The sequence below is a fragment of the Coturnix japonica genome, chromosome 3, assembly GCF_001577835.2.
Source record: "Coturnix japonica isolate 7356 chromosome 3, Coturnix japonica 2.1, whole genome shotgun sequence".
Lineage (NCBI taxonomy): Eukaryota > Metazoa > Chordata > Aves > Galliformes > Phasianidae > Coturnix > Coturnix japonica.
The window spans coordinates 25,733,893-25,760,779 of NC_029518.1; the positions used below are offsets into that span (position 1 = coordinate 25,733,893).

The 26,887-nt window shown below is 40.8% G+C and overlaps 1 protein-coding gene across 7 annotated transcripts in view; it reads right to left on the reverse strand.

The window, feature by feature from the left end:
• The window catches only part of DAAM2 (dishevelled associated activator of morphogenesis 2), a 191,013-nt gene that overhangs the window by 7,215 nt on the left and 156,911 nt on the right, over positions 1 to 26,887 (reverse strand). For all 7 annotated transcript variants that reach the window (XM_015857503.2, XM_015857505.2, XM_015857499.2 and 4 more), the window contains 8 exons: positions 18,749 to 18,833; positions 17,150 to 17,256; positions 16,527 to 16,615; positions 15,623 to 15,791; positions 13,780 to 13,887; positions 12,471 to 12,531; positions 8,241 to 8,372; positions 610 to 780 (listed from right to left, as the gene is read on the reverse strand). In XM_015857503.2, the coding sequence (XP_015712989.1) occupies positions 610 to 780; positions 8,241 to 8,372; positions 12,471 to 12,531; positions 13,780 to 13,887; positions 15,623 to 15,791; positions 16,527 to 16,615; positions 17,150 to 17,256; positions 18,749 to 18,833 (922 nt within the window). The remainder of the gene's footprint in view (positions 1 to 609; positions 781 to 8,240; positions 8,373 to 12,470; positions 12,532 to 13,779; positions 13,888 to 15,622; positions 15,792 to 16,526; positions 16,616 to 17,149; positions 17,257 to 18,748; positions 18,834 to 26,887) is intronic.

The window sequence follows — 26,887 nt, forward strand, 5'->3', positions numbered from 1 at the left end:
GGTTCACATGAACCCCCGGGGTTATACACGTAGGTCTCCAAGAGGCAAAATCAATGATGCAGAAAAGCACACTTGCCTCATCAAGGTCTAACACAGCCCCAGAAATCAAAGCATTAAGGCCAGACATAGCAGACTACAGTAGGGCATTTACTGTGTCACCTCACACTACTAGGGGACAAGAACACAGCAGATGATGATAAAGTCTGAGTGGAAACTGCCCAGCTGGCAGGACCTGGCTCCAAGAACTTTTGCACAGAGAGAGCAGTCAGAAAGCAAGGCAGACTAGCTCCATCCAGGGAGAGCACCACCGTGCCAAGTACCTTGACAGAAAAAAACAGTACTAGATTTGGGTATTTGAACTCAAAAGGAGAGAGATTTAGAAGCCAAACTTTGCAGATATTCTTTTTTGACAGCCCTTGAAAGCTACCAGGACACAGCCAGCAGGAAAAATGCCATCATTTGTGAAGAGAAAGATGACAAAGAGGTGGCAAAGGAAAGGACATAAAACAGTGACAGGACATCAGCAATTGAACTGCCTCTGTCAATGCTTCTCTCTTGAGAAATGAACAGATGATGAAGTAAAATGCCTTATTTTGCCCAAGTTCTCACCATGGCTTCCATGCGTGCCCTGCGCTCCTCTTCTTCTTTTTTCTTCCTCATATTCTCCAGATCTTGCTTTGCCTCTGCAAATGACTGTAAGAAAGTGTCAAAGATGCCAAAAAACTCATCTGGCTGCATCTTGCCCTCATTCTCTCCAAAATGCTTCAGTGCCTTGGCGTACTGTCAAAGGGGCAAAAAACACAAAAGCAACAATTAGGCAGGCAGTCTGCTGAAGACAGCGAGGAAAGATTATGCGTAACTACACATGTAATTCAAAACTCCCTGAGCATTCACGTGCAGAAAAGAAACTGCCTCCCCACGTGGTAACTGAAATGCTTCTATTACGGCAGGTGCCTGTGTCCCGAAGAATCTGCTCTACTGGTTATTCTTTGGGCAACACAGGGCAATGGTGCTGGGGAGCACTATCTGTCCACTCACATTAGAAAATAAGTATTCAGTTCCTGAGGCTGATGGAACTATTTCAGAGAGCGACTGTCTGGCCACATCTCAGCTACAGCTGTGGGTCAGCAGGGGCATGAAAGGCAATGAGCTAGCTGGAAAACAACTACCAAACAAGTAATTCTAGCTCATCCTAACTGATCTAGCCCTTCCACCTTCACTTCCTATTTCCCCCTCAATTTCACTTCTAAAAGGGCTAGATTTAGAGGTTTTGTATAATAATGTAGTAGCCCATCCTCTCAGGAGCCTTTTGCTATGTCATCCATCACTCCAGAGTCCTGAGTCACCGTTGCCTAGGAGAGAGAAGACCATGGACAGACACGGCATGAGAGAAGGGCAAGGAAAGCAGCCAGGGCTCCAGGGAAGACTTAAAAGAGAGTGAATACATCACAAATGGCTTTTATTTTAATAGGGAAATGTTGAGCCTGCAGGACACATGTGGAAAGAGCCAACTGGCAGGACTTCAATCACAAGGCTGTCCTGATCTGGATATGGTAAATTCTCAGCAACCCCTGGCTTCTGGACACAAGTCTTGCAGTACTTGTACTCTCTTTTTCGCTTCCTCATACTCACAAACATGCCCCAGTACTCACCCAAATGTACCCAACTGCATGCATAGATAGTCTGCATACAGCATCTGTGCCCACATCCTCTAACCATACACATCCCAAAACTACACTGTTGTCTCATACACTTTTGCACCACAACTGACAGAACTAATGATACACTCCTGATTCTAATGCTGCCCTGATGTGCAGCTCCCCTAGCACCTTCATGCACCAGCACTGAAGAACACAGCATCCTCACAGACATCCCTGCTCACTAAAACGAAACCAGCCTCTCCCAAGCAATGGACTGATTTCCAATCGCCACAGCCCAACTTCCCTTTCCTTAGGTGCTCTTGCAGAATGGAAAAGAATAAGAACAGTCCAGGCTCAGATCCCAAGCATAAAATGAATTTGGAAGCAGGACTTATGAAACCCTCTGGCTCTGTACCAGGTAAAGCACAAACAATGTCTCCCAGTTAACTGCAGGGGGAAGAAATCTCCAAGGAAAGCAGCTTCCTTCTGGCACAGCCTGAGACATCCAGCATCTCCCCTCCTCTGCTTTCACTGCCAGGCCCACAAAGCAGTTTGAAGCAATAACTTTTTCTTTTTTTCTTCCTTTAAAAAGGCTGCGTTCTCAGCCAGAAACAAACAAAGAAACTCAAAGTATCTGGAGAAAAAAAAAATAAAAGCAGGAAAAAAAAGCATTGGAAGGAATGCAAGTTGCTTTGAGCTACCAAACATGGCAGGAGTTGAAGGAACCACTACAGCAGCGGCAAGTCATGGAAGGATTTCAGAGTATGGAAATAGCAACAGTCTACTTCTCTGTTTAACTCTGTTCTCTGAAACCTCTGAAGGCAAATATATACATGTGTACACACCTACTACCTCTGTCTCCCTCTCTAATATATTCTTCCAATATACGTCTACTTAAATATACTGTCACAGCTGCCTGAGCACACAGAGGTCACAGTAGATGTGCTATCTGGAATCTCTTCTCTCTTATCTTGTGGTTAATCCCTGTGAAAACTGAAAGAAAAGGGACAAATTAAGAGCAGTGATTGGAGCTAGCAGCTAGGAGGAAGGCTTATTAGCCCCACAGGGGTTTCCTAGTCTTTAAAGCTAGGAAGCTGAGGAGGAGGTCTATGCCTGAGGATCTTGAATCCTATATATGTATATGGAAGTCTACATTAGAGGGTGGTGTCATCTGCAAATGTTTTGCACATGGTCTGCCACCCAACTGCCAGCACCAGCTAATTCTTGCCACACTGGCAGAGGGGCTTTTGACATTGTGTTCTCACTGCCACATAAAGGAGGAAAAGTATTGATGTGCTGGAAGGATCAAGCATCCTGGGAGCCCTCCAGAGACATTCACGAACATATAGTGTCTACAACAGACCCCTCTGCTTTTCTTCCTTCTTATGTTTCTACCATCACGTGTGCTCTGTCAAAATACCAGTGCAGGGATGAGGGGCAGCATGCCGTACAGTGGCTAACAGCTGCCATCCTGGCTCAGGGAGTTCCAGGCAAAGCAGTACAGAGCAGCCTTAGTAGTTCTGAGCCTCAGCACTCTTTTCTACTATCTGCCTCAAGTTCTGTGTGACCCTGCACGAGTCACTCAGCTGCTCCAAATGCAGATTCCCTCCCTGTATAATACTGCATAGTCTGCAAAATCGGTAGCTCAGTCCTCATAAATGCCCAACACTTGTCCCATCTCTGGAGGTGTTCAAGGCCAGACAGAATGGGGCCCCAGGCCACTTGACAGATTGGTGGCAACACCCTGGCAGGGGGCTGGAGCTTAATGATCTTTAAAGTTCTTTCCAACATATGCCATTCTATGATTCCCAGAATTTTGTGAAGTGCTGTAATATCACAGAACAGAGCCTGAAACTTGCTTATTCCATAAGTCATTTGGGGACAGATGACATGCAAAAGCAAGATGGAAAATTGTTTCAGTGGGTTTTCCAATGTAATAAAGAATGGTATATCTTTTTTTTTTTTTTTTTTTTCATTAAAAAGTTCATTTCCACACCATTAGGGCCCCCAAGCTCCATGATATAACAGGTCTGTAAGATTAGTGCCAGCTCTGCTTCCTCTGCCAAACTTTCCACTGAATTCATCCCTTTGCCAAAGCAAATCATTTAGACAGTTGTTTATTTTAAAAAGCTATTTCATCAAGGAGAGGGAAAGCGGGACAGCAGTGTGCACACTATTGGCTCTGTTTGCCAATGAAATGTTAAACAGTGGTAGAAGAGCTCTGGAAACGGCAGGAATGGCGTTCTGTGAGGAGGAGGGAAAACAGCTACAATAAAAATTTCCTGCTGTCTGTGCCTTCCACTATCAATGAAGAAGCCAATGCAAAAACAAATTATATCATGCAACATGAACCGTCTTCCCCAGACAAGTAATCCTGAGTTTGCTGTTGCAAAGATTCGAAGCCTGTACCAAGGCAGTTCAGATAAAATTGTGCTCTCTGTATGGGGCAGATGCAGATCAGTCAATAGAAAGAGACCCACTCATCTCAGGCAGAACTCTCTTTGCAACTTTAGATCTCTAAATGGATTCTCCCAGGAGTTCAACAGTGACTCTGGAAGTACCTAGATTGTAATTGAGACACAAGTGCTATAGACGTTTCTGGTATGTTAGATTCCATCTCATCCTGAAGCATCTGCAGTTCTACACACAGAAGCTGCACAATTTGTTTATCACATGGTTGTTTCTGATGGCAGGCTGTAGTGCCTGCCCATGCACACTCCCTGCCCTGACTTCCTCAGTCTCCAACCCAACCTCTACCTTACCTACCAGCCACAGAGGCTGACGGAAAACACCAGTCTCTAAAAATGAATGACTGAAGTGCACAGTAACTGGCACTTGGAGTACAGTATTTCGTTATTTTCATAACATTCTGCCATTAATGGCTATTTTCTTAAACGGATTTTGGCTTTCACTGCCTTGCTGCTCTTCAAAACAGTTACTACACGTGCTAAGCTTATTAAATACATGTGCAGATTCTGAACTCCAGTCTCTCCCATGATAAATATAAACACTCTGCCTCACAGTAGATGTCATGAGAAAATCTGGAGATGGACACTTTTCCTACCCTCCTCATCAGCCCTGCCAGAACTGAGACCTCCCCTGTGCCTCTGCAGAGCAGCTTAGGCTTGATTTTCAACCCCAACCCCCTTTGGAGTCATGCAGCTGTGACATGACTACCAACTACATAGGAATGATACTACCTTACTAAGCTGAATTAATTCTAGGAGGATCCAAGACAATTAATGGATTTGTTAGAAACCTCACATAAAGTAGAAGAGTTTTAAAGCAATAGTTATGTCCATATCTGTCAGCATTCAAGGATACCCTGAAGTTTCATGTAGGGCAAATGTCACTATATTCAAGTAAGAAAATAAAATTCACACAACAGCAGGAGGGCACTGTTACTCCTCTTGGACATTTTCTTTGCTTCCCCGCAGGAAACTAAGAGAAGAATTTTCACAATAAATAAATAAATTAATTAATAAAACAAAATAATAATAATAAAGTTGGTTTTTTTGTGGTTTTTTTTTTTTTCCTCCTGATATGAAAAAGTCAGCTTTTGTCTGCTACAACATGTAAGAACTGGTGACAGATTCCAGGGCAGAATTTCACTTTCTCCTGCCCACAGCTTCCAGTTTATGGGAAATGGCAGAAAACATTATCCCTTGATCTAATCTATATATTCCTTTATAAAGTGGTATTGAAAGTGAGAAAAACACAAAAAGAACAAGAACCAGCTGTGCTAGGGAGCCTATTTAAAATGTTAGCCTAAGTTTTCAGTCACTTCTTAACTACACCATCTGTTTACCGAATGAAGATAAGTACATTTACAAAGCTTCTGCTGCAAACAAGGATGTCTGCATGTGACAGTCTGACCCTTTAAGTTTAAAATATCACTTCTTCATGACCACTAGCAGTAAATAATCCTGTTTAAGAAAGAAGGCCAAAAAGGAAAAAAGTATTGAGTGGGATTGTGATAAATGTCCTCCGTAGAGAAGGTCAGTACCACACCTTGTAATGGAGTGTTTCCAAAACTTCAGTACTGAAATGATTTTTGCCTGTTCCATATATTCCAAAAATAAAAAGCTTCCCAGGTTTGAAAAGATAATTTGTATTGTTTTAAACGCCAGCTGAGGAAACATGGCTCCGATTAACTCATGGCAATCAATTAGCCACGTCTATATTTAGAAAGATATCCAACTCCAGCTGTTAAAACTAGGACTTCATTATTATTAATAAATCTGTGAACCAGACGAATTCTTCCTGGGCCCCTTCAGATGTTTTTAAAAGACCTCCCTTTCCCCCTACTTTTTTTTTTTTTTTTTATTATTATTATTTGCTTTGCTTTAAGAAAAAAAAAAAAAAGAGGATAATCAAATGTCTTAGTCTCCCTCTTCCTTTAATTAGCTACTTATAGTAGGTTTCCATGGTAAAAAAAAAAAACAACAAAAGAAGTAAAAAAAAAGAAAGACGTTTGTGATTCAACAAACACACAGAGACCACTGAGAATGGAAGATGTTAGAGGCTTTGCAAAGCACATCTGGTTTGTTGAAAATTTTCTGCTTTTTTTTTTTTTTTTTCTTATTTAAAGAAACAGAGGAAAAAGAGGAAGAAGGGAGGGGAAAAATAATATGAGGCAAACATGGGAAATAGCTCAGCATTGGTAAGGACAGACAGTTCCCTTTCAGGAGTCCAAAAGCAGCTTATTGCCAGCATAAGAGCCAAAGCCATAGGTTGAGCAGAAGTTGGAAAGGCATGCATTCAAATATAGTGAGGAGAAGGTAGAGGAACATTTCCTAAGCATGTTATAGTCATTAAAGTAAAGCATCTCTTCTTGTTGAGGTCTTTATGTTGCCTGTGGCTAAAGAAGTGCAACAACTTCCAGACATATTGGTCCATCTGCAGGGAGGATTTCTGGTTATTTTTAAAAGCAAAAAAAAACCAACAACCCAGTTGTTCTGCAAGTGTCTGCTCAAGGAAAGCAGTATTGCTATTAGATGTGCAGCACTTGCTGGTTTTTATCCCATAACTAACCTCATATATAAATCACATTGGGCTTTAAGCCTCAGTGTGTCAAAGGAAAGATTCACATCTATCTGTAACATCAAACCAAAAGCCAAGGAGAGAGAGTCATTCACTTCCAAAAATGTGCACCTAACTAATGAAGTTGAAAATGTACCCAACCATAAAATAGAAGCCTCCAAGCCACAGAACCTTGCATTTTTCTCAGTGAAGGTGTGGAATGTAAAATGCTGGTTTTGTGATTATAAAGCAACTACACTGTGTGAACATTACTATGCTGGAAATGGTCTGAATATTCTCAAGCAACAAGACAACAATGAAACAATAAGGCAAATTATTCTCCACAAAATTTTGTCACAACACCAGCAACTGTTACATTGCCCAGCTTTGTTTTCGAAGTGAAGTAATAACTACTGCCCACTGGCATTTGCCAGAATAGCTAGCTCTAGATGAGGCCCTGTAGCTCCTGTTTTTAGCGTCTGCAAGTCAATATTACCAAGAACATCTCCACAGAAAGGAAATGCTTTGCAACTCCCAAATGACATTACTGCAGAGTGATCAGATGAATAAAGAGTCTTAACATCCACATCCTTGTCCTGTATTTTGTCTAACCTTCAAAATCTAAGGCCTAGCAATCCAAAAGCACAGGTTTCATTAATAACGCAACAGGTCCCTTAGCACTGCTTATATATCCCTGCAAGGACTGACACCAGGAGTGGAAACAACTCAATCCAAAAGAAACAACACATTTGCTTCATGAAGCCAAGAGCTTTTAACATGCCAGCCAACAAGGGTAGATTTGCCATTACATACCGTTTACTTTAGAACTTGCTCTTCTCTAAACATTTTCATATGCTTATAATCTTTTCCTATAAATTCTTCCTCATTCAACTGAGAGACAGAGGGTTTAGTGCCAGACTCCAATCATCAGCAAAGAACAAGCACCTTCTTAGCTGTGCAAATCTGGTAATGGAGGTGCAGACAGTAGAAGTACAAAATGATCACAGCAGCACTCGAAGAGTAACACACACACAGTGCAGGCTCTGTGAGAACGATTCAGAAAGGTCTGACAAACTGAATGTTTGGGATGGCTGTCCTTGTAATAAAATACAAGCAATGACAAAGAAGCAAGTGGAAAAGACCAGGTATTCAGGGTATCAAACTACTCAAAGGTGCACTTTTAAAGGAAAGAAATGAAGTGCAAATAGTCCCAGTTGAATAAGCAGGGTGGGATGAGGGTCACTATCACTGATTACCAAAGTACCTCTTTTGAGAGATTGGTTAAAAGGCAGTCCTTCAACATAACAGTGCTGACATGACCATCACAGTTCCATGCCACACACAGATAACATTATCTGTTAAGGCAGATTAGCAACAAGCAGTTAAGAGCACTGAATTTTCTCTTAATCTTAAAATGTGGTGTAAATTGCTACAGATCAAATCAGAAAAAGAGAAACTGCAGCCTAAAACACCTTCAGTGTCCACTATCATTTTTACTCCACTCTGAATATCTACAATTTCTGCTTTCACTTTAATGCATGCTTTTGTCTCAATCAACACTTCAAAAGGTATTCATACCTTGTCTCTAGCATCATTGAGGAGGTCTTCTAACTCTGAGAAGCTGAAACTCGCAACAGTGATGAAATCACTCATGACAGGAACAAACCTGTCCCCTGATTCCCGTATGCGTCTCTTCTGATAATCCAGCTCCTGAAAGAGAAGAAGTAAGATATACAGACAGGCAATCATCAAAGACTTCTCACTAAGAAATAAGGGAGTGGGGAAGCCCACGTATTTCACTCAGTATAGAGCATGCTCTGCTTCCAAACCTCATGCACTAATTCAAAATTCGAACTCAGAAACCCACTTCTCACTAAACCCAAGGTTCTGCCCTCGCAACGTGAGACAGAAGCCTAATGTGGGAAGAAGGAAAGCCTCAGTTATGGTTTCCTGTATCCCAGAGTAACCACCACTCCCATGAAAGCCACCAATGTGTTGAATTTCTAAAGTAACTATAGTATCAAGTACTTGAAATACTGCAGATGCTGTTTCTCTTTTGTTAACTTTGTTTCATGTTTTATTTTTCTCTGGGCAGAATGATAAATTCTATGCAGAATGACAAATAAGGAATGTAGGATAACTAGAAATTTTTAATTGCAAGTTTCTCTCCATCTTTTCTTTGCATTGTGGCTCGAAAGACTGTATTCTTGGAGAAGTGCACACACATGCCTTATCTATAGATTGTGCTTCCTAGCTCTGGACCTCCACTTTAGTTCTCTGAAAAGCACTGTCTGAGCAGCAAAAAAAAAAAAAAAAAAAAAAAAGATGCCAAAATTGATTCTATTACAGAAGAAAAAGCTGGAAAACAACATTTGCCAGAACCCTGCATAACCAGCAAGCATTTGCTTGAATGTCACAAAAGTCATGGATTTATAAAACGGAGCTACAGGAAACTAAACTTTATCTGCTACTAAAAAAAAAAAATAAAAGTAACTCTTTCTGGCTCAAGTTCTTAATATTAAGCCAAGATTACTGATATTATCCCTTTCCATACCCTAGTCACCGCATCTGTAGCACTGAAAAAACTACAAAGCTTCTCAAAATTATGAAGACTGGCACTCTCCCATGTCTGTGCTTGGTTGTGTGCAGCCAGTGGTCTCATGGGGACAATGAAATGGTAATCTGGTATTTTATTCTCAGCTGAATAATCAGTGGGAATGATAAAGCCTTGCCTTCCCTGTAGGGAAATCAGCATGAAGCAACAGGTCAAGTTATGATATGACCCTCTGTTCCCTTTGGAAAAAAATGTTTTTGTGCTGGCTGCAACTTCTGCTACATGTATGTTTGGTGCTCTGTGTTGCTGACCACCAAAAGGCTGGTTCACAGATTCAAATGAGTGGTTTTATAAGAATTTATGCAGAGAAGCACCTTGGGATTTGCTTCACATTGTTGATGAATGCAAAGAATTACTCTAGACATTGATAATCTAAAATTAGATGGGTTATCTCTCCTCTTCTGACATGAGTTGGAGAGAGAACGTAACCACTATAAGAAAATACCACAAGGTAGAAAAGCAGCAGGAAAAACAATGAGTAGGTGTCTAGAGAACAACCACATTAAAGAAGTGCTGCCTCTCCTGATTTATATTGCATTCCCTTTTCCACTGCTTTTTCTACTACATCATCAGGGTCTGTCCCAAGAGCGCTACTCCATTACACCACTTTGCACTGCATTGTCTCTACACTACAATCCCTCTGAGCTGGATTTTACAAATAAAGGAAATGACATCTCACATGCTTCCGAGGATTACACATTTTATTCAGCCACGCTTTCTCTTTCTGATTTTTAAGCTAATTTTAGTTCAAAGTTGCTCTATCCACTCCTCACCATTCTCCCTCCCTCCACTTCCTGAGTAGGTACACTTAGTAGTTCTTCTGACACACACTGTTGAGATCTATGGCATTTGGAACTGCTATGAGAGAGCAATGTTTTTCAAAGCAAAATTAAGATTAGGTAGTCTAATCCTCAATTTCAAATTCAGTCCTTCCAGATTAATTCTTCCAAATGAAAAATGTCCACAGAAGTAACCAGCATGATTATGTAATCAGCCCAAGAGTGATGTCAGCAAACAAGAAACTCTCCTGTACCTTCTAGAAATGGTCTATATTAGTCATAACAGTATGACAGTACATGCTAGTACTGCCCTTGGTTGCCTGAGCTACTGGCTCTCCAGATGTATGAAGTGATTCAACATAACAGGGGGTTCTCAAAGCATTGGTCATAATCTCCTTGTTGTATGAGAGGATTCCACTGACACAACTCAATTCCAAATTTGGAGAGGACCAAAAATTACATAGCTGTCCTTTTGAGAGCATTTTACACAAGGTAATAGCTATGTGAATATCTTAACAAAGGAATGAATCTTATTTTTACGAAAAAGCTGCAAATCCAGGAAAGCAAAAGGTTAATAGTACCTTCAAGAACATCTGACTGTGAAACTAACTATTTTTAGCTTTCTATTCTTAAGGGGCCTTGAAGAAACTTCACAGTCACTGGAGCCAAGGTTGCGGTGAGAACACACTGGACAGGAATCAAGAATCGCACCTTTCCCTCCTCCCCCTTCCACCTGACAGCAATCTTCTCTTGTTGCTGTAGTGATGCTTTTTACATGCCAGAAAACCACAAACTGAGCAAGCAGACTGGGAGGTTCTGGCAACCCCAGATGATAAATACCATGGCAAGAAAGGCAAGGGGGGAAGATAGTGATTAAATGGGAAGAAAGGTTGCCCATTGAACCCATCTATAGGAACGAGATGAAAAATTGGCTGCAAAGGCAGAGGACAAATAACCCAATCACAGAAAGTAAAACAGAAGTAGGTACTCACATTTCAACAAGGGGGATTGCCTGCCTCAGCCAAAACTGGGCCTCTCTTCAAGTCATGAACTTTATGTCAGTTTTCACTTTACAGGTACTTTTAATTCCCAGACATGGCTTCTGGTGAATGCAGCAATATCTCTTCCCATTGCTGCCTTCTCCCTTACAATTTTTACAATCCGTTACAATCAAGGTTTGGAAGATCTGTTTTTTCCCAAAAGACTCACTGGCTAATTAGGTAATGGACTGTTGGAGACAACCAGACAGCCTGGCTGGTAGGCCACAGAACTTTTTCACTGCCCCCAGGATCCAAACCAAACTAAGGCCAGGTGGAAGGAAAATTAAGTCATCACTGTCTGTCTTATAGCAGACCAGAAGGACTGGAGAGCCCTGGTTTAGTTTCTTGTAGATAGGTAATCATTTCACAAAAACCACACAATAAGATTCCCTGCAACTAGTCAACAGTTCCACAGAAGAATGTATGGCAAAGGCAGCAAAGAACGCTTGCTAAAAACCAGAACATTTCTCTGGGATGGCATTGTTACACTGTGGCTAGGACATATGGAAGATGCCTTATATATATCTTCACAGAGGGGAGGCAAACACTTGAGACTGCTCAAAGCCACCCATGTATCCATAGCATAAACAAGAAGCAAATGTGGGAGTTCCTAGCTCTTGCCACCAAGTATGGTGCTCTTGCACTGTGTCTCTCCTGCCTCAGAAGCTCTTCCGCAGGAACAAAATCAACATTTTAACTAATAAAGTCTTCCAGGCAGGGAAATCACAGATGACACATGAATTTGTGACTCCAGACCCATGCCTCATCTTTAACTCCTACAGTTCAATACGAACAACTTCATCAGTACACCACTTCTATCGTTCTCTGCTGAGATGAGATTCTCTGCACCAAGAACAGATTAAACACAAGTAACTTAAGTCCAGTTAGAAGGTTTTCATTAATTTTACTGAGCACGTACATTGCAGCTTTGCTCGACAGCTCCATTCTCTCATCTTTATCTAGCCTACTTTCATAAGGAGTACACAGGATATATTAGGGTTGTATATTAGAGTGCACTACCTGTTTACTACTACTCCATGGGACATGTGAAACAGTTGCTCAGCAGTCATCCATCCCCCAGAAAGAACAAGAAATAACTTTATTTTTCCTTCCAGTGCATGCCATTTGTCAAACTGTCCTTTTACTCTCCAGGCTGAGATCAAATAAGCTTTTCTTTAGCCTTAAGTCTGCTAAGATCATCAGCAAGAGATCCACATGACAAGCTTTTATTTGTTTTTTTTCTTGGTTAATGCATTCTGGAATGGAATGGAACTGAAAAAGAAAGCCCACTTTCTCTTATCATAAAATATATAGTGCCCCTGATTCTGACTGTGATACTTCATGTATGGAACTTTGGAAACCTTCAGATACTTACAGCTTCAACAGCTTTCAATCCAGTCTTTATATTGTTGACTTCCTTCTCCAACTCTACCAGGCTGCACAGGAGACAGACATGAAGGAGATAAAACAAAAAGAGCAGTGTTAAACAGGAGTACAGGAACTGTGAAGCAGAATAAACAGATCATTGGCCCATCAAATCTGGAAGACAACTTCTGGTACCAGCCACTTCAGATGATTAGAAATGAGGAGAAAGGGATCTGTAAATGTTCCATGCTGCTTTTTGTATGATATGTAAGAAGATGCAGGTCCTGCTTGCCTGTGGTCACAATAAAGATCAGGATTTTCTTCCCCTCAGAACATCTGCCCTGTAAGCTCAGCCTGACCCTCCAGCATACGTCACATGGGCAGGCTGGTACAGTATGGGGGTCCCAGATTTAGCACACACATCAGTGTAATCTCAGACCATCTCTATATACTATTCACAAACCAGTCAACTGCTAAGTTCTATTAGCAATGCATTTAGATGAATTTTTTTGTCTCCTTATGGTCTAAAATACTGCTTTTTCTTGTCATCTGCACTTCTACCATGTGAAAGTCCTTGCAGGCTTACACTGTTACTGAGCACACAACCCTGCTGTTAACCAAATGTTTCCCCAGACACAAGTGGTGTACCAATTTACTGTTTGTCATACACAAGAGCTTTTCTCTAGGGCTTGTCCGAAAAAAAGGCTTTTCATTTCCAGTTAAACAGCAGTTATTTTGCTAGTCAGCAGGTACCTTCTCTACATATTTGATTATTCCAGCCTGAGTAATTCTACGATTAGAAGTAGATTACACCTCCAAAACACGACCTTGAAGTATGAATCTACACTTATTTTTCACTTATATTTTTTTTCACTTGTCTTTCAGTAGGTAAATTATTTTGGACCAAAATTCCCTGCTGATCTACATTTGAATAACATCAGAGAGAGGTCAGCAAAGGCACTGCAGGTATCCCAGCTGGAAGGCTGGTCATGATTTTGTAACATCACCGCCAGAGGAGGTTGTGGTAGGACATTAGGAAAAACTGCTGCTCAGAAAGAGTGGTGAGGTATTGAAACAGGCTGTCCAGAGAGGTGCTGTCCCTGGAGGTGTTCAAGAAATGAGTAGATGTGTCACTGAGGACGTGGCTAGTGGGCACTATTGGTGGTAGGTGGACTTTTGGACTGGATAATCTTAGTAGTCTTTTCCAACTTCAATAACTCTATGATTCTAAGACAACAAAGAAGAAAGAAATAATCACTAGGCTAACAGAAATCACTGCAAACTACAGCTCTGGGAACAAACAGTAGGACTGGACTTACTTGACTTTTGCTGCTTCTGGAAGATGCTGTAATTCAGTCTGAATATCTAGGATATCTGGATAATTCTTCTCAAAGATCATAATCAAATAGTGCAACAGTGTAATGTTCCTAAAATAATAATAAAAAAAAGGAAGTTGGTGAAAGGGAAGATACAACAATTGTGACAAATGAGTGAATCTGCGTAGGAAATGTCATTGACTGAGGAAAATAGGCAATAGAACAGCATAGATCAGCAGTCAGCAGCTCTGTTATAGAAAGAAAAGCACCACAGATTAAAATAAATTAGTCCTTTATGAACCATTCCTACTGAAACCCCAAGTGCCATAATTAGTTCTAGGAGTAAAAGTATGCTTCCAGTCATCTCCACAGATAGTATAATGGAAAAAACACTGCACAATACAATATACTAATTATCCCTATACACTTCAGAGAATAACCAAATGTACTAAAGTGACATTAACTAAAAAGGTTTTTCTCAGAGGTAACGTGGGAAAGAAAATAAGAGTTAACTAAGAAGAATAAGAATTCTTGGAAGTCCAAAGATGCAAAGAAGATTCCTACAGTAAAACAGCTATATTCAAATAGTCAGGGTCCCTGACAAAAACAACAGCTCAAGCAAGAGTGGAAAGAAATGAAATCTAGAAGAGATGTGAGAGCAGGTTTAAGAACTGTAAAATAAATGGTGAATTCTGCATCAGTGAATTTTGTATGTAGAGAGAGCAGTCAGCCATAACAGCTTCTTGACATTGGTGCTGCTTGGTTAACTGACAGGAAGATAGCAGATAGCCACTGTTTCACTAAGACCAGAGCCTGGGAGGTGGAGAGAGAATAAAATCTGCAAAGGGCATTTAATGTATGGAAAATTGAGTCAAGCTACATTAAGGCAAAAAGAAAAAGAGAAAAAAAAAAAAGTAAAAAAAATAAAGTTCAACATTTGCTACACATGTATTAGCCTCAGTATATGGAAAGGACATCATGTTAGTCAAAACAGAGTCTTGTTATTTCAAACTCAAATAGGTAGCAAAGAATTTCCTATGGTTTCTTGCCACTATTATTCATTCTGTCATAATCTGAAGTAATTTCACCATAGCTGTGGTCTCAGCAGGTCTCACAATTTGAGGAAGATATAAGTTAGTACAAAGCAGTCTAGGAAATCTTCAAGGAAAATCTTAGCACTGCTGAAGCCTGAAGTGCTTCACAGCCACAGTTGGATTAATTTCCAGAGTCAGTACGGGGATATGAAGCAGAACATGGGGTAACAAAATAAAGACCTGCAGCCCATGTCCATAAGCAGCTTTACTAGAAAAAAAACAAAAACCTACATCTATTTTTCTTAGCTGCTCCAGATACAGCCAAGGTCAGACTCACCAAGCTATGACTTGTAGTTCTGGTGTAGGTAAAATTTATGTGAGTCTTGCATCAGAAACATTTCCATGTTTCACAGGACATGTAAGACTGTGGTCAGAGTTTTTTGTGTTTTCTTTTTTTGAAAAACCCCATTCGTAAATCTTCAGTATAAAAGGCAAAGTCCATAGAAATCCTCCTCCTCCCAAACTTATTTCAGTGTAATACTACATTTTGTCATCTTTGTATAGCGTTGCAGAAATGCAATCCAACAACAGATGTGCAGTGTCCAAATGAATGACAGAATCTGAACACTTTGTTATTAACTCAAATGCTTCAGGATACTTTAGATTGAAAAGCACTACTTAAATGCCAAATAAGACATGGTCTAGAGACTAAAAAAGAAGAAAAAGAACAAAATCAAATACAGTCACTTTTGTTACTATATTAAGAGGTGCAGCAGCACAGTTACTAACTCATGTGAGGCTTTTTAGCCTACCTGTCTATGCTGGATTTGGTGTCTGCAATTTTGTTCAGGCTGGAGACTTTGAAGCCATATGCGCTTCCCCTTTGGCCCTTGTTCATGTAATTGCCAAAGGCCAGAACGACCTCCAGGAGTTGCCTCAAACGTTTGCTGCGGATGAGTTCTTTGGATGCCAGAAGAATGGCTTGGAAAGAGAAAAGAAGCAACCAGGTTATTGTTGTTTTTAACACATTTTCGCCCATAAACTGAAAGGCCTAACGTGCACATCTGACTGCATGTACACGAACAGACAACATAGTCTGTTCATGTATGGTCCTTCCCCCACCCACCTTCCCAGAGGCAGGACAACTGGAAGGAAGATACACCTCCTCATTCTGCAGGACACTCCTCTTAACCCAGGAGTAGGGCTGTTCTCCTGGGTCTCCCACACCAAAAACAGGAACAGGTGTAAGGCTAGAGCTCATCTGAAAATGCAGAGTTGAAGATACTCCCCTCCTCAATTTGATAACCAGGAATGCTGCACAGAAGCCATGGCACTCTTCTTGTAAGTGACACATTTCCACAACACCAACATTCTGAGGCAGCTAGTCTAACTGCTCCAAGGAAATGGAAAGTGCAAGGACTGAGTGAGAAGGGAAGGAAGACCTGCACAGAAGGGCCATGGAAGCTTTCGTCAGCTCAGAAACACCTGGTAGCATACTGACATGTGTCAGGTCATATTTACATCATAACAACAACACTCCTTTATTAGGTCAATGGGTGTAAGAGCATCATACAGAATTTGCTTCCCAGTGCACTGCATATCTTGGATTCGCTGGCTTTACAACCACTGCATGGATGTAATACTTCCTTTGAAGAAAAGCCTATTTTTACCTTCCTTGCCCACTTACCCAGCTCCTAGCAGAGCCTTTAATCATACCTTCTACTTTTGGCTTTGCTTCTGCCAGCCTCTCTGGAAACTTCTTCTTGAAGAATAATGCTTGGAGTCGTTGCTGATAGTGGTCAATCCTACACAAAGGGCAGAGTGAAATCAGCACTGAACTTGAACCATATCCCTGGGCCAGTACACTGCTTACATAATCTAATGGCTGAATGTTGAGACCCAAAATATTTATGAATGGGACTACAGACATAGTTCAAACACCTAACTCTACTTAATCAACACTGCTAGAAAAATGGAGAGTGTGAATGCATAAGTTACAGGTGAAAAGGAGCTGGAAGAACTCCCACTACTCTCAAAATACGAGAGTCATGAAATCCCTTTTTCTGTGAATAAGGCTAAGCAGAGGAGACAGATTTCTGCTTGTCATCAGGGGATTGTCCTTAAGTGACAACATGGAGTGTGCTTATTATCAATGAAAAGTTTGTGTAATGAAGAAAAACATTTGTAACACTGGAAGGCTTCTGGAAAATGCAAAGTATAATGTTGACCCATAATCTCCTACACATTCCCCCTCAGTGCCAGATGATCCACTTTTAACAACAATTACAGGTGCTTCCAAGAAGCCCTCAGAGCTTTTTCCTATAATGTATTGAACAGACCTGCTCATTTCAAAGAGGAAACGATCTGCCCGAGCCATGCGCTCAATTTCATGTTTATGCTCCTCCAGCAAGTCAGTATCACTCTTTTCAGGGACGAACTTCAGCAGCTGGAATGACAGACACAAACCAAACACCGAGACAAGAGTTTTATCTGTTACCACTGGGAAGCATTATTTTGATTCAGCCACGTGACTGTAACTTCAAGCGCAGCTGCGGCTACAAAACTGACCTTTTCAAAAATATCTGCTTGCTGTTGTGCCTTTGTCCTTTACTGACCCTATTAGATTCATTTTCATTTCCAAAGGGGAATTTCCCATTTCTAAATCCTAAAGGCCAAGTATGACTGCAGCTTACCCAAGGGGAAGTACAGAAAGAACTCCCATTCCCACAGCACTACACAGAGTGTAAACTGGTGCATACAATAACAGGATGCACCCCAACCAGTGTGAACTACTCCTTGTGCGTATCTTGGAATGCGCACAAAGCCCCATCTATCTCTCTCTTGGGTCCGCCCTACTCTGCGGAAACAATAAACAATAACCAAGCCACTAGATGTGTATCTGACACTGGCTGCTATTCATACGCTGACCTTAAAAGCTCATACTTTGACAGATTTTTGACATAACTAGCGGTAGCTGTGCTTTAGTCTGGTTATAAATACTGCCATGCATGCAGCCTCAGTACACACCCACAAGGACAAAACTGCCTGTGAGAAGCAATTTTCACCATTTCTTTAATATTTCATCCCACCCCACAAAAGTGTGGTACTCAAAGGTGTGGAGCATCAGCAGTTTGCAGTGACTTGTAAGCAGCTGCAAGCATTCAGTTAGGATGACAAGCAGGCAACACATTTCCATATAGCTTTTAGTACATGATTAAGTATGGTGACTGCACGCAAAGAAGTAATTACATTTGTCACAGAGGTGAGAATTATAACATTTTGTGCCTCCTAAGGAATTTTATCATTTGCAACTATGGTCAAAATATCATCTTTCATCCACTCTAAATGGGAAAAGTGGAGGAATGGTGTTTTAACTGTTCTGTTTTGCTTTCCCTACAAGCTCCATGGTGTACAAACTCAGGACAGAAGCCTCTCAATTTCTTTCTAACCATTCTAGTTAGAATGCAAGTTCCCTTCTTAGAGGTTAGAGTCCTGGCTGTAACCATCACAATCTGATTCATGACCCTTCCCAATGGAAAAGCTGGGCAAGGGAACACACTAAGAAAAAAGAAAAGATGAATAGTATATAAACATACTGTAAAAGTCATGGAAAATTCACAGGTAAGAAGAGAGTACACGAAAGCAAACCCCATACCAACTTTAACAATACATATATTGCATCAGGAAAAGTATACTGTTATTGAAAACTCAAAAGCCCAAGGGATCAAATTCAACCTGACACAAGTAGACACAAATAGAGAGGGATAAAGGAGATATGCCTGATGACACTGGGAAAAATAGTATTTCTCGTGCTCCAGCATGCAGTTCACATCCACAGACAGACTGGCACAACCACCACATACATCCATTTAATCTGGCTGAGAAAAAGGCAGTGAGAAATTTACTTATAAGGTATAGCTGACAGCAATCTTACTCACCTGTTCAAGCATATCTTTTGCTAGGTCTTCTTGCTCATCCATCTTCAAGATTGCTTGTCTGATTTCTTCATTTGACAGCTTCAACCTTTCAACAGTACCAACATTCCACCATTACTGAAAAGTTACTCTGACAGTTCAGAAAACAGGAAATCTGAAAAGCTGCCCTTACAAATAATACAAAAGAGCTGTGGGAAGGACCTATGTGAAACTATGCTTAACAGGCTGAGATTTTCTATTTAATGTGTTGGGTTTTTTTTTAATTTTTCTTTTTTCTTTCTTTCTTTCTTTCTTTCTTTCTTTCTTTCTTTCTTTCTTTCTTTCTTTCTTTCTTTCTTTCTTTCTTTCTTTCTTTCTTTCTTTCNTTCTTTCTTTCTTTCTTTCTTTCTTTCTTTCTTTCTTTCTTTCTTTCTTTCTTTCTTTCTTTCTTTCTTTCTTTCTTTCTTTCTTTTTTTAAATCCACTTCAGTAAATCAAATACACACTGCCTACATACATGTCAATTAACAAAACTCAAGTCCTCATAGATCAAAAGTGCTTCCAGTTTCTTCCTTCATCAAAATATCTCCCTTATCCTTTCATAGCACAAAACCCTGCAAATCTGCATGGCTTGTAAGCGATTGTGAGCTCACGTTTTACCTCTACTTTTAAATATTGAAGGTAATGAGTAATGATTTTGATCTTTCCATGACAAATCTGAGAAAATGGTTTCTGTTTGTGCTTGCTAAGTTCATTCTGTTAGCAGTCTCAGCTGAAAAAAAGGAATTGATATCACAGAAAAGTCCATGTTTCATATCCAATATGCAACAAGCCCTAAGAACATAAGCTTATTTCATTAATACCTGAGGTGTTAAAATTATATTTTCCTTCTCACCTACTCCTGTATACTTGTATGCAATAGGTAAGAATCATCAGTTACAACTAAACAAGGAATCAATAAAACAAAACTTCAGGCTCTCCAACTGAAATCCAGGGCAGAACAGTCAAAATTAAGGATCACTGAGAGGCTGTTTGATATACTGCCAGAAATTAATGGGTGGTTCTCAGTGCAGGTGACAATAAACATATCTGCAAGCAACAAATTCTATACTGCCGTCCCACACTCACAACACCCTCATTGACCTCCCTAGCAGAACAGGGGAGAACCATCCAGAAGAATCTGGGGACTGAAACAGGAAAAACTGAAAATAAATATTTGAGGAGAGAAACCCGCAGTCTCCATGGATCTTCTACAATCAATATAATTAACAGCAGAAAAAGAAATTGTGAATACAAACAAGAGATAGGTTGTTTCTGTCTTCCATGCTAGCCAATTCCACATTCAAATTTCACACTCCTATTGCCAGTTGGATAGAATCACATTTCTATGTAAAAGCAAAAGAAAGAGCTTTATTTTTACAGACAGGAAATACTACTAAATCTGAGAAACTTAAAACATTTTAATATTGTCCAATACAACCAGCAGCTGGAAACTAGAATGTGAATCAGCAGAAATTCAAAAGCTTTTCAATATTACACCACTTAACTAATTACTCTCACTCTACTCCTAACTGTCCGCTGCTTTTGACAAGGAAGGCAAACAGCTAAATAAGAATTACCACAAAACATTCATAATAGACTGTACTTGAGAAATAAAAGGATTAGAAGGTTTAGAGTGAAAGGCTGAAAACTTTTTGCTTTAGGTCATCAGTTTTCAATCAAGATCAAAACAACAAACCTCAGTACACAGGCTTCTGCATAAAACCCTACATTCTCAATCAGAAAGCTGAAGTTTCTTTTGGCTTTACTAATCATGAATTGTGAAGTCTATGGTTGCATGACCCTGAGCTGATCAAACATCGTGACTGCTTGAGTCTTGAGAAGCTTATTTTTGGGTGTGGGCCTGGCTCTTAGAAGACACACGTACACATGCCCAGACAATTTGGTGCCTACACTTTTAGAAGTGTCACAAAGCACACCCTTACATTTTCCAGAATCTGGCCTCCACACAAAGGGCTTGTATCTTGTGACATAGGCACAGAGTGTGTCAGAGAAGAGACAAGAGGCCAATCCATGAACACCATGGTTTTTGCTGGCAATGGCGTTGCTACTTTCACTCAAGATTTATAAGAAGAAGAAGAAAAAAAAAAAGTAAAAAAAAAAGTTCATTTTTTCCATGAAAATAATTCAAACAATTAGTACACTGACCACCTCTTTACACAGAGATCCCGTGTGCGTGTGTTTGAGAACTCAGTAAATATGACCAAACAGGGAGGTCTGAGGCACATTAACAACACAGAAAGTGTGGCTCACATTACTGCAGATCTCACTATTCTGTCCAGGAGCCTGAGGACTTTGGATTCCAAGCTCCACTGTTTGCTGCCATTTATCATTACTAAATACACTTGGAAACATCATCTGTTCAAAAATAATGGAGAGCCCCAAGGACAGACAGTTATACAAACACTTTGATTTCTTGAATGATTCTGTGCCCAGCCATCCGCAGAAAAACATCTGGCTTGGATGGTTTAGCCCACAGTGGAGAGAACCAGAAAGCTTACCAGCCCCCCACTGAGAAGCAGTTTAACTTAGTCACTTACAGGCCTATAATGGGGTCATGATGCCTGCAGGTGTGCATCCTCGATTATTACCAATCCAATTACAAGTACAGAAGGTTTTATGGCAAAACAAGCTTACTCTTCCAAAGCAGTCTTCTTTGAGGTGGGACATATTTCAAGAGTACTAAGCATCAACACCACTAAACAGGGATCTTCCCAGTAAAAACTGGCTGAATAACTGGCCAAAAATTCTTAATCAAGTGATTTTTCTTGTATCTTCAAAATTAATGCTCAGTCATGCAGTAGATCTTAAAGATGGACAGTGGTAATATGAAACAGATGTGCTGCTTTTAAACAGAAACAGGTGAAGTGATTAAAGAGGAACCTAAAGCAGATGCATAAACTCTTTCCATTTAGAACTAAACAGAGGCATCCTTCAGAGCCCAAAACTCACGAGGTACAGACAGCAAATTAATGTGGAATTGCAGCCCAAAAAATTACACTGCAGAAATTGCATTTCAGTAAATCAAGTGCCTACTAAAAAGTTTGCAGTGACTTTCTTACAAGCTTCAAAGATCCAGACACTCTTCCTCCAGCTGCTGGAGACAACTCTATTCAGAACAGCATAGAACTTAAGCATTCTTTCTGCCTCACACTTCTACACCAAAGCAACAATCCTGGCATCAGAATTTAGGAAATAAACATAACCAGGAGAAAAGACTGTACCTCTTTCTTCAGCTGCAGCACACCAATTCAGAGCACAGATATTAACCTTGGTTTTGTTCAAAAGCAGCCTGACATGTCAAAAGAGCAACGGAAAAGATCATTAATGAGAACACTCCCTCCTTCTCCCCTTACCCATACATCTGCTGGCAGCGTATGGAAGTCCAACTGCTTGAGTCATCTTCAAGCAATGTTAAAATTCAACAAGTACCAAATAACTTCTGATATGGTACTTAAGCTGCCTCCCTCTATCCCCTCCGGCTTCATAAATAATCTCTATTGACTCTGCCGGGCAATTCATCACTAATCTCCCCAGGACACCTCGGCTGATTTAACACCAGCTTCACTTGAAGACATCAAGTGGTTTATTGTTTCGTCCTCTTGGAGAAAGTCAGCAGCCTGTCTCTGAACATGCCTGGGAGACATTTTGCAGCTTTACATCAACTTCCCTCTCAGACACCCAGTGCTCACTCATTTCTCATTCTTAAATATACCCATTGATTTAAATCAGAGTAACCTCCCCCCTTCATTCCTCTCTTCCACGCATCAAAACAGAATATTTGTTGCTTATTAACCATCTCCCTCCATAGATGAAAAAGTGAGTCACTTCATGGATTTATTCCTTGGATCTTAGCTTTTAAGAAAGCAGCATGTCTGCCTGCTACCAGAGAACTTTGAATAGCATTGCTGCTACATTAGTACCATGTTTCCATTCTTCCTTTTTCTTTGGAGAACGGGACTGGTTTTAATGTATATCAAGACTGAACTAAAACCACAGGGCTTGTGAAGATGCTAGCAGTAGTAAGTGTGACACTGCTGCTGCTAGCTGAAAACAGTAAAACAGGCCTTGCCCTTCTTCATGTGTGAGCACGACCTCAAACAACACAATGTCGTACAGTTTGAGAACAACAGTGAAGACTTCTATCACATACAACTTGCACCACTGTATCAATGTACTGGGCAAAAATCTATCAGTGCATTTTCAGCACTTCATTGTGAAAATATTTTGCTAAGTGCATGAAGAAACAGCCTTCTTTTTTCTTTTCCAGGTTCAGAGAAAGCTCATGAGTGACCATCATACTTTGCATCCAAACACTCTCAATTTCCTACCAAGATGTCATTTTTCTAAACCAAATAGGGACAAACATGGGAATCCCCAAACAACAGTGACATATTGATGAGACAGTTGTTCATCCTTAATCACAGCCCTACCTACTGCTTCCTATTCGTGATTTAAGACAGAATGGCACTGGCTGATATGTTCAGTTGAACTCTGAGGATTATCATACTCCGGACTTATTTGTAGACATTTACTTAAAAACAGAAAATTCCTCCAGGAACCAGGAAGCAGCGTATATTGCCTGATCAAGACAGAAGAATTGAACTGCTGAGTCTGATGAACTGTTTCGATATCAAGATATGATCTGTACCCCCAAATTATCATAGTACTTAGAATCTGCCTTAAAATAAGGGTGAAAACTGTATTGCCACATGGCAGAAAAGCACATGGGGGCTGGGGAACTGCACAGGCAGCACATGGAGATCAATGCTGTCTGAATAGCTCATCCCCTTAATGTTTGACCTAGAAGGATTTAAAAACTCTTAGGAGGCACAGCTATGAGAGAAAAATACTCGGTCTCTTCAGTATTCTGGTTGGAAGTGATGCACAAGTCCCTTCTCCCTCATTGACAGATGTCTAAAACAACCATGAAAGACACAAACTTCTCATACAGCTGCTTGCTAAGCCTGGTTCACAGTATATAACTACTAAGACATTAAAGTTTAAAATTATTTTTGTTTAGTCAGATTGCGTAACCTTCTGCTACTAACTGTATTTATGAGTTTTTCCTAGCATTCCTACTGTTTCAAACCTCTTGAGAGGGTTACTGCTGACTAGCTGGGCCACAGGAATAACAAATACATCTCAGAACAACTCTGACATAATCATTTTGCTGGAAATCAAGCAAAATAATTTGTTCTATAAGTATAGAGTCCATGTATGTTCCATGTGAGTGATGTCTCTCATAAGACTAGACCTCTGAAGAGCATTTCACAGAACAAAACAGTAAGAGATGCAAGCCATAGGCAAGTTCTGTAAGGAACGTTTTCAGATGTGGTATAATAAAAAGACTAGAGCAGTGAAAATACTATCTGTTATTTAAGTAATGAAGGGAAAGAGAAGCCATACTGGTGAGAGAGGTCAGAGAAGTTTCCAGCTGTGAGGCGAAAGCAGGGAAGCACAGGGATCTGGGATGGCTCTTCCAGACCACACAAGTCTGACAGTAAATTCTCCAGCCTGGTGGAAACTGAAGACATCAGGAAATTCATGAGGGATAGCAGGTTTCCAGCGTGACAGAAATAACTGTACATTGGAAACACCATTAAGAAAGCCAGATTTGAAGACAGTGGGCGCCTGGACTTACCACAGACAGATGGTTCCACGCCTTGGTTGAATTATAGCCTACTGGAAACACTGTGAGATAAACGGATCTTATGCCTGTTCAAATCTTTTCAGTTGGCCTATAGGAAAGGACTTGGTTCTGGATCCATCAGGTTCCATTAAACAAGAACTATCACATCCTTCCACTGAAGGAGAACTGAAAGATGTTGCTATCAAGTAGCTGAACCACCCTCCCCACCTTTTTTTCTTCTTTTTTACTAATGAAAATTGAGATGAGAACAGAGATGAATTGAGATGAATCTCCTCACTGTTAGCAAAAAATAACTAACAATTTAATTTTCATCTCTTTTCAGTCCACCATGCTCCAGTTTCTCTATGAAACAAAGCAAGAGACATCTTTTTCTCACTCTAGCTAGATTTTGGCTTGTTGGATCAGATGAAATATGAGCTCTGCCTGACCCCTTCTAACACAGTGTTAGTAAAACAAAAACATTTGAGTAGTGGAGGGAAAGAAAACCCAACCCATGCAGCTATTTTACTTTAAAGGACATGGCAGTTTAGTGTAAACAAAGGGGGAATAAACTACAGGGATATATGCACAGTAAGAGTAAATTGGAAACAGCTGTTGGCAGATACTGTGGCAACCTGAAAGCTGGGGCTGCAGCTCAGGGTTGCTCAAACTCTCTTTGTTTTTCACCATTTTAAAATATTTTCTCATTGCATGTGTCTGTACATGTGAAAGGTGCACTGCAGGAGAAGCAAGGACATAGCAGCAAGCAGGGAAGACTTGGCTAGGAGCATCTCTCCCTCTGGGTTTAGCCTAGAGGAGGAAGTACTGGGATACTGAAAAAAAACACTGCAGTGGGGTTGTATAATCCTTTTGATTACTGTCTGCAACCAATCCTCCCAGTTGCTATCCTCAACAACAGACCAATGCAAGCAGAAAGTGCAGTAAGAGTCAGGAATACAGAGATGCCATTTTAGTTCCCAAAGATTTTTGTTTTCCTAGTTGTCTTTGAAAGGGAGGTTTGGGGAGGAGAAGCAATCCTGGTCCAAGCTATGAGATACTTCTGATATCTTGGGTGTAAAGTTATCTGTGACAAGCATGAAACCATCTTAGTTAATGATAGCCCTGGTGACAGCAAAGTTAACAGGGCACAGTGCAAACTGGTAGGCATTGTTAGGCCCAAATCATAGAATCACAAGGTTGGAAAGGACCTACAAGATCATCTAGTCCAATTGTCCACTCTTTACTGTTGCTTCCACAAGCCACTAGACCATATCTTGTAGCTCCTTGTCCAGACACCTCTTGAACGCCACCAGGAACAGCAACTCTACCAACTCTGTGGACAGGCCATTCCAGTGCCTCTGGAACTCTCTACAAGAAAAAGTTTTTCATTATGTTTAATCTAAACCTCTTCTGGTACAACTTGCAGCCATTTCCTCGGGTCCTGTTTGTTGCCTGGGAGAAGAGGCCAAACCCCTCTTATTACAGCCTCCCTTCAGGAAGTTGTAGAGTGCAATGAGGTCTCCCCTGAGCCTCCTCTTCTACAAACTGAACAATTCCAGCTCCCTGAGCCACTCCCCATAAGACTTGTGCTCCAGACCCCTCACCAGTTTCATTGCCCTTCTCTGGACACATTCCAGGGCCTCAATATCTTTCTTGTAGTGAGGGGCCTGCTAACAGTAAGACCAGAATATTTCTTTTTGGAGGAGCTTTTCAGCTCTTGAGTCCAAACCAGCAACTCAACACTTACTGGCTTCATGGCACACCTGGAGAGAACACGCTGCATACCCTGAATTGCAAGGCTAGTGCACCAAGATCACTTTTCTGGAGACAACAGGAGGTATGACACATCATGGGGACTGTCCTTTCTCTCTCTCTCGCTGTTCAGAGAGAATTTCATAGGATAGGATAGGCCAGACTTTCATGGCAGAAGAGATGAATAGTTAAAAGCAAGCTACTGCCACCTATACTTTCTCTTGTTTATGGGATAGAAGTTATTTAAAAATAAACATCTAGTGTCAGAGCAAGTCATGGACCACTTTCTTGGATTCTCCTCAGCCCAGCCACCTGCACACATTATGTTACTCCAGGAAGTGTTCCATGTGCTTACATGACTTAATCTGAGCCTCAGATACACTTTCACAGGTCTGTCAAACAGCATGAAAATCCTGTTGCCCCTATACCTCTGTCCCAGCCTGCAGTCAGCTGCCAACACCAGCAAAAACATGCATTGGCAACTACTGCAGAGAGAGAAATGTAACCCTTCCCTCCTTGCTGGTTTGGGTGGTAGGGGTCCTGCTGACATGCAGGCTAATACCACATATGTAGCATAATGAGCACCTCCAGTTTTCACCAAGCAGTGGAAAGAACTCACTCCAGTCCTGGTGGTCTGGCTGCAGCTCTGCTTTTAACTGTTACCTTGCTAGAGCAGACAATCACACAAAGATGCACTTTCTGCTAATTAATGGAACAGTT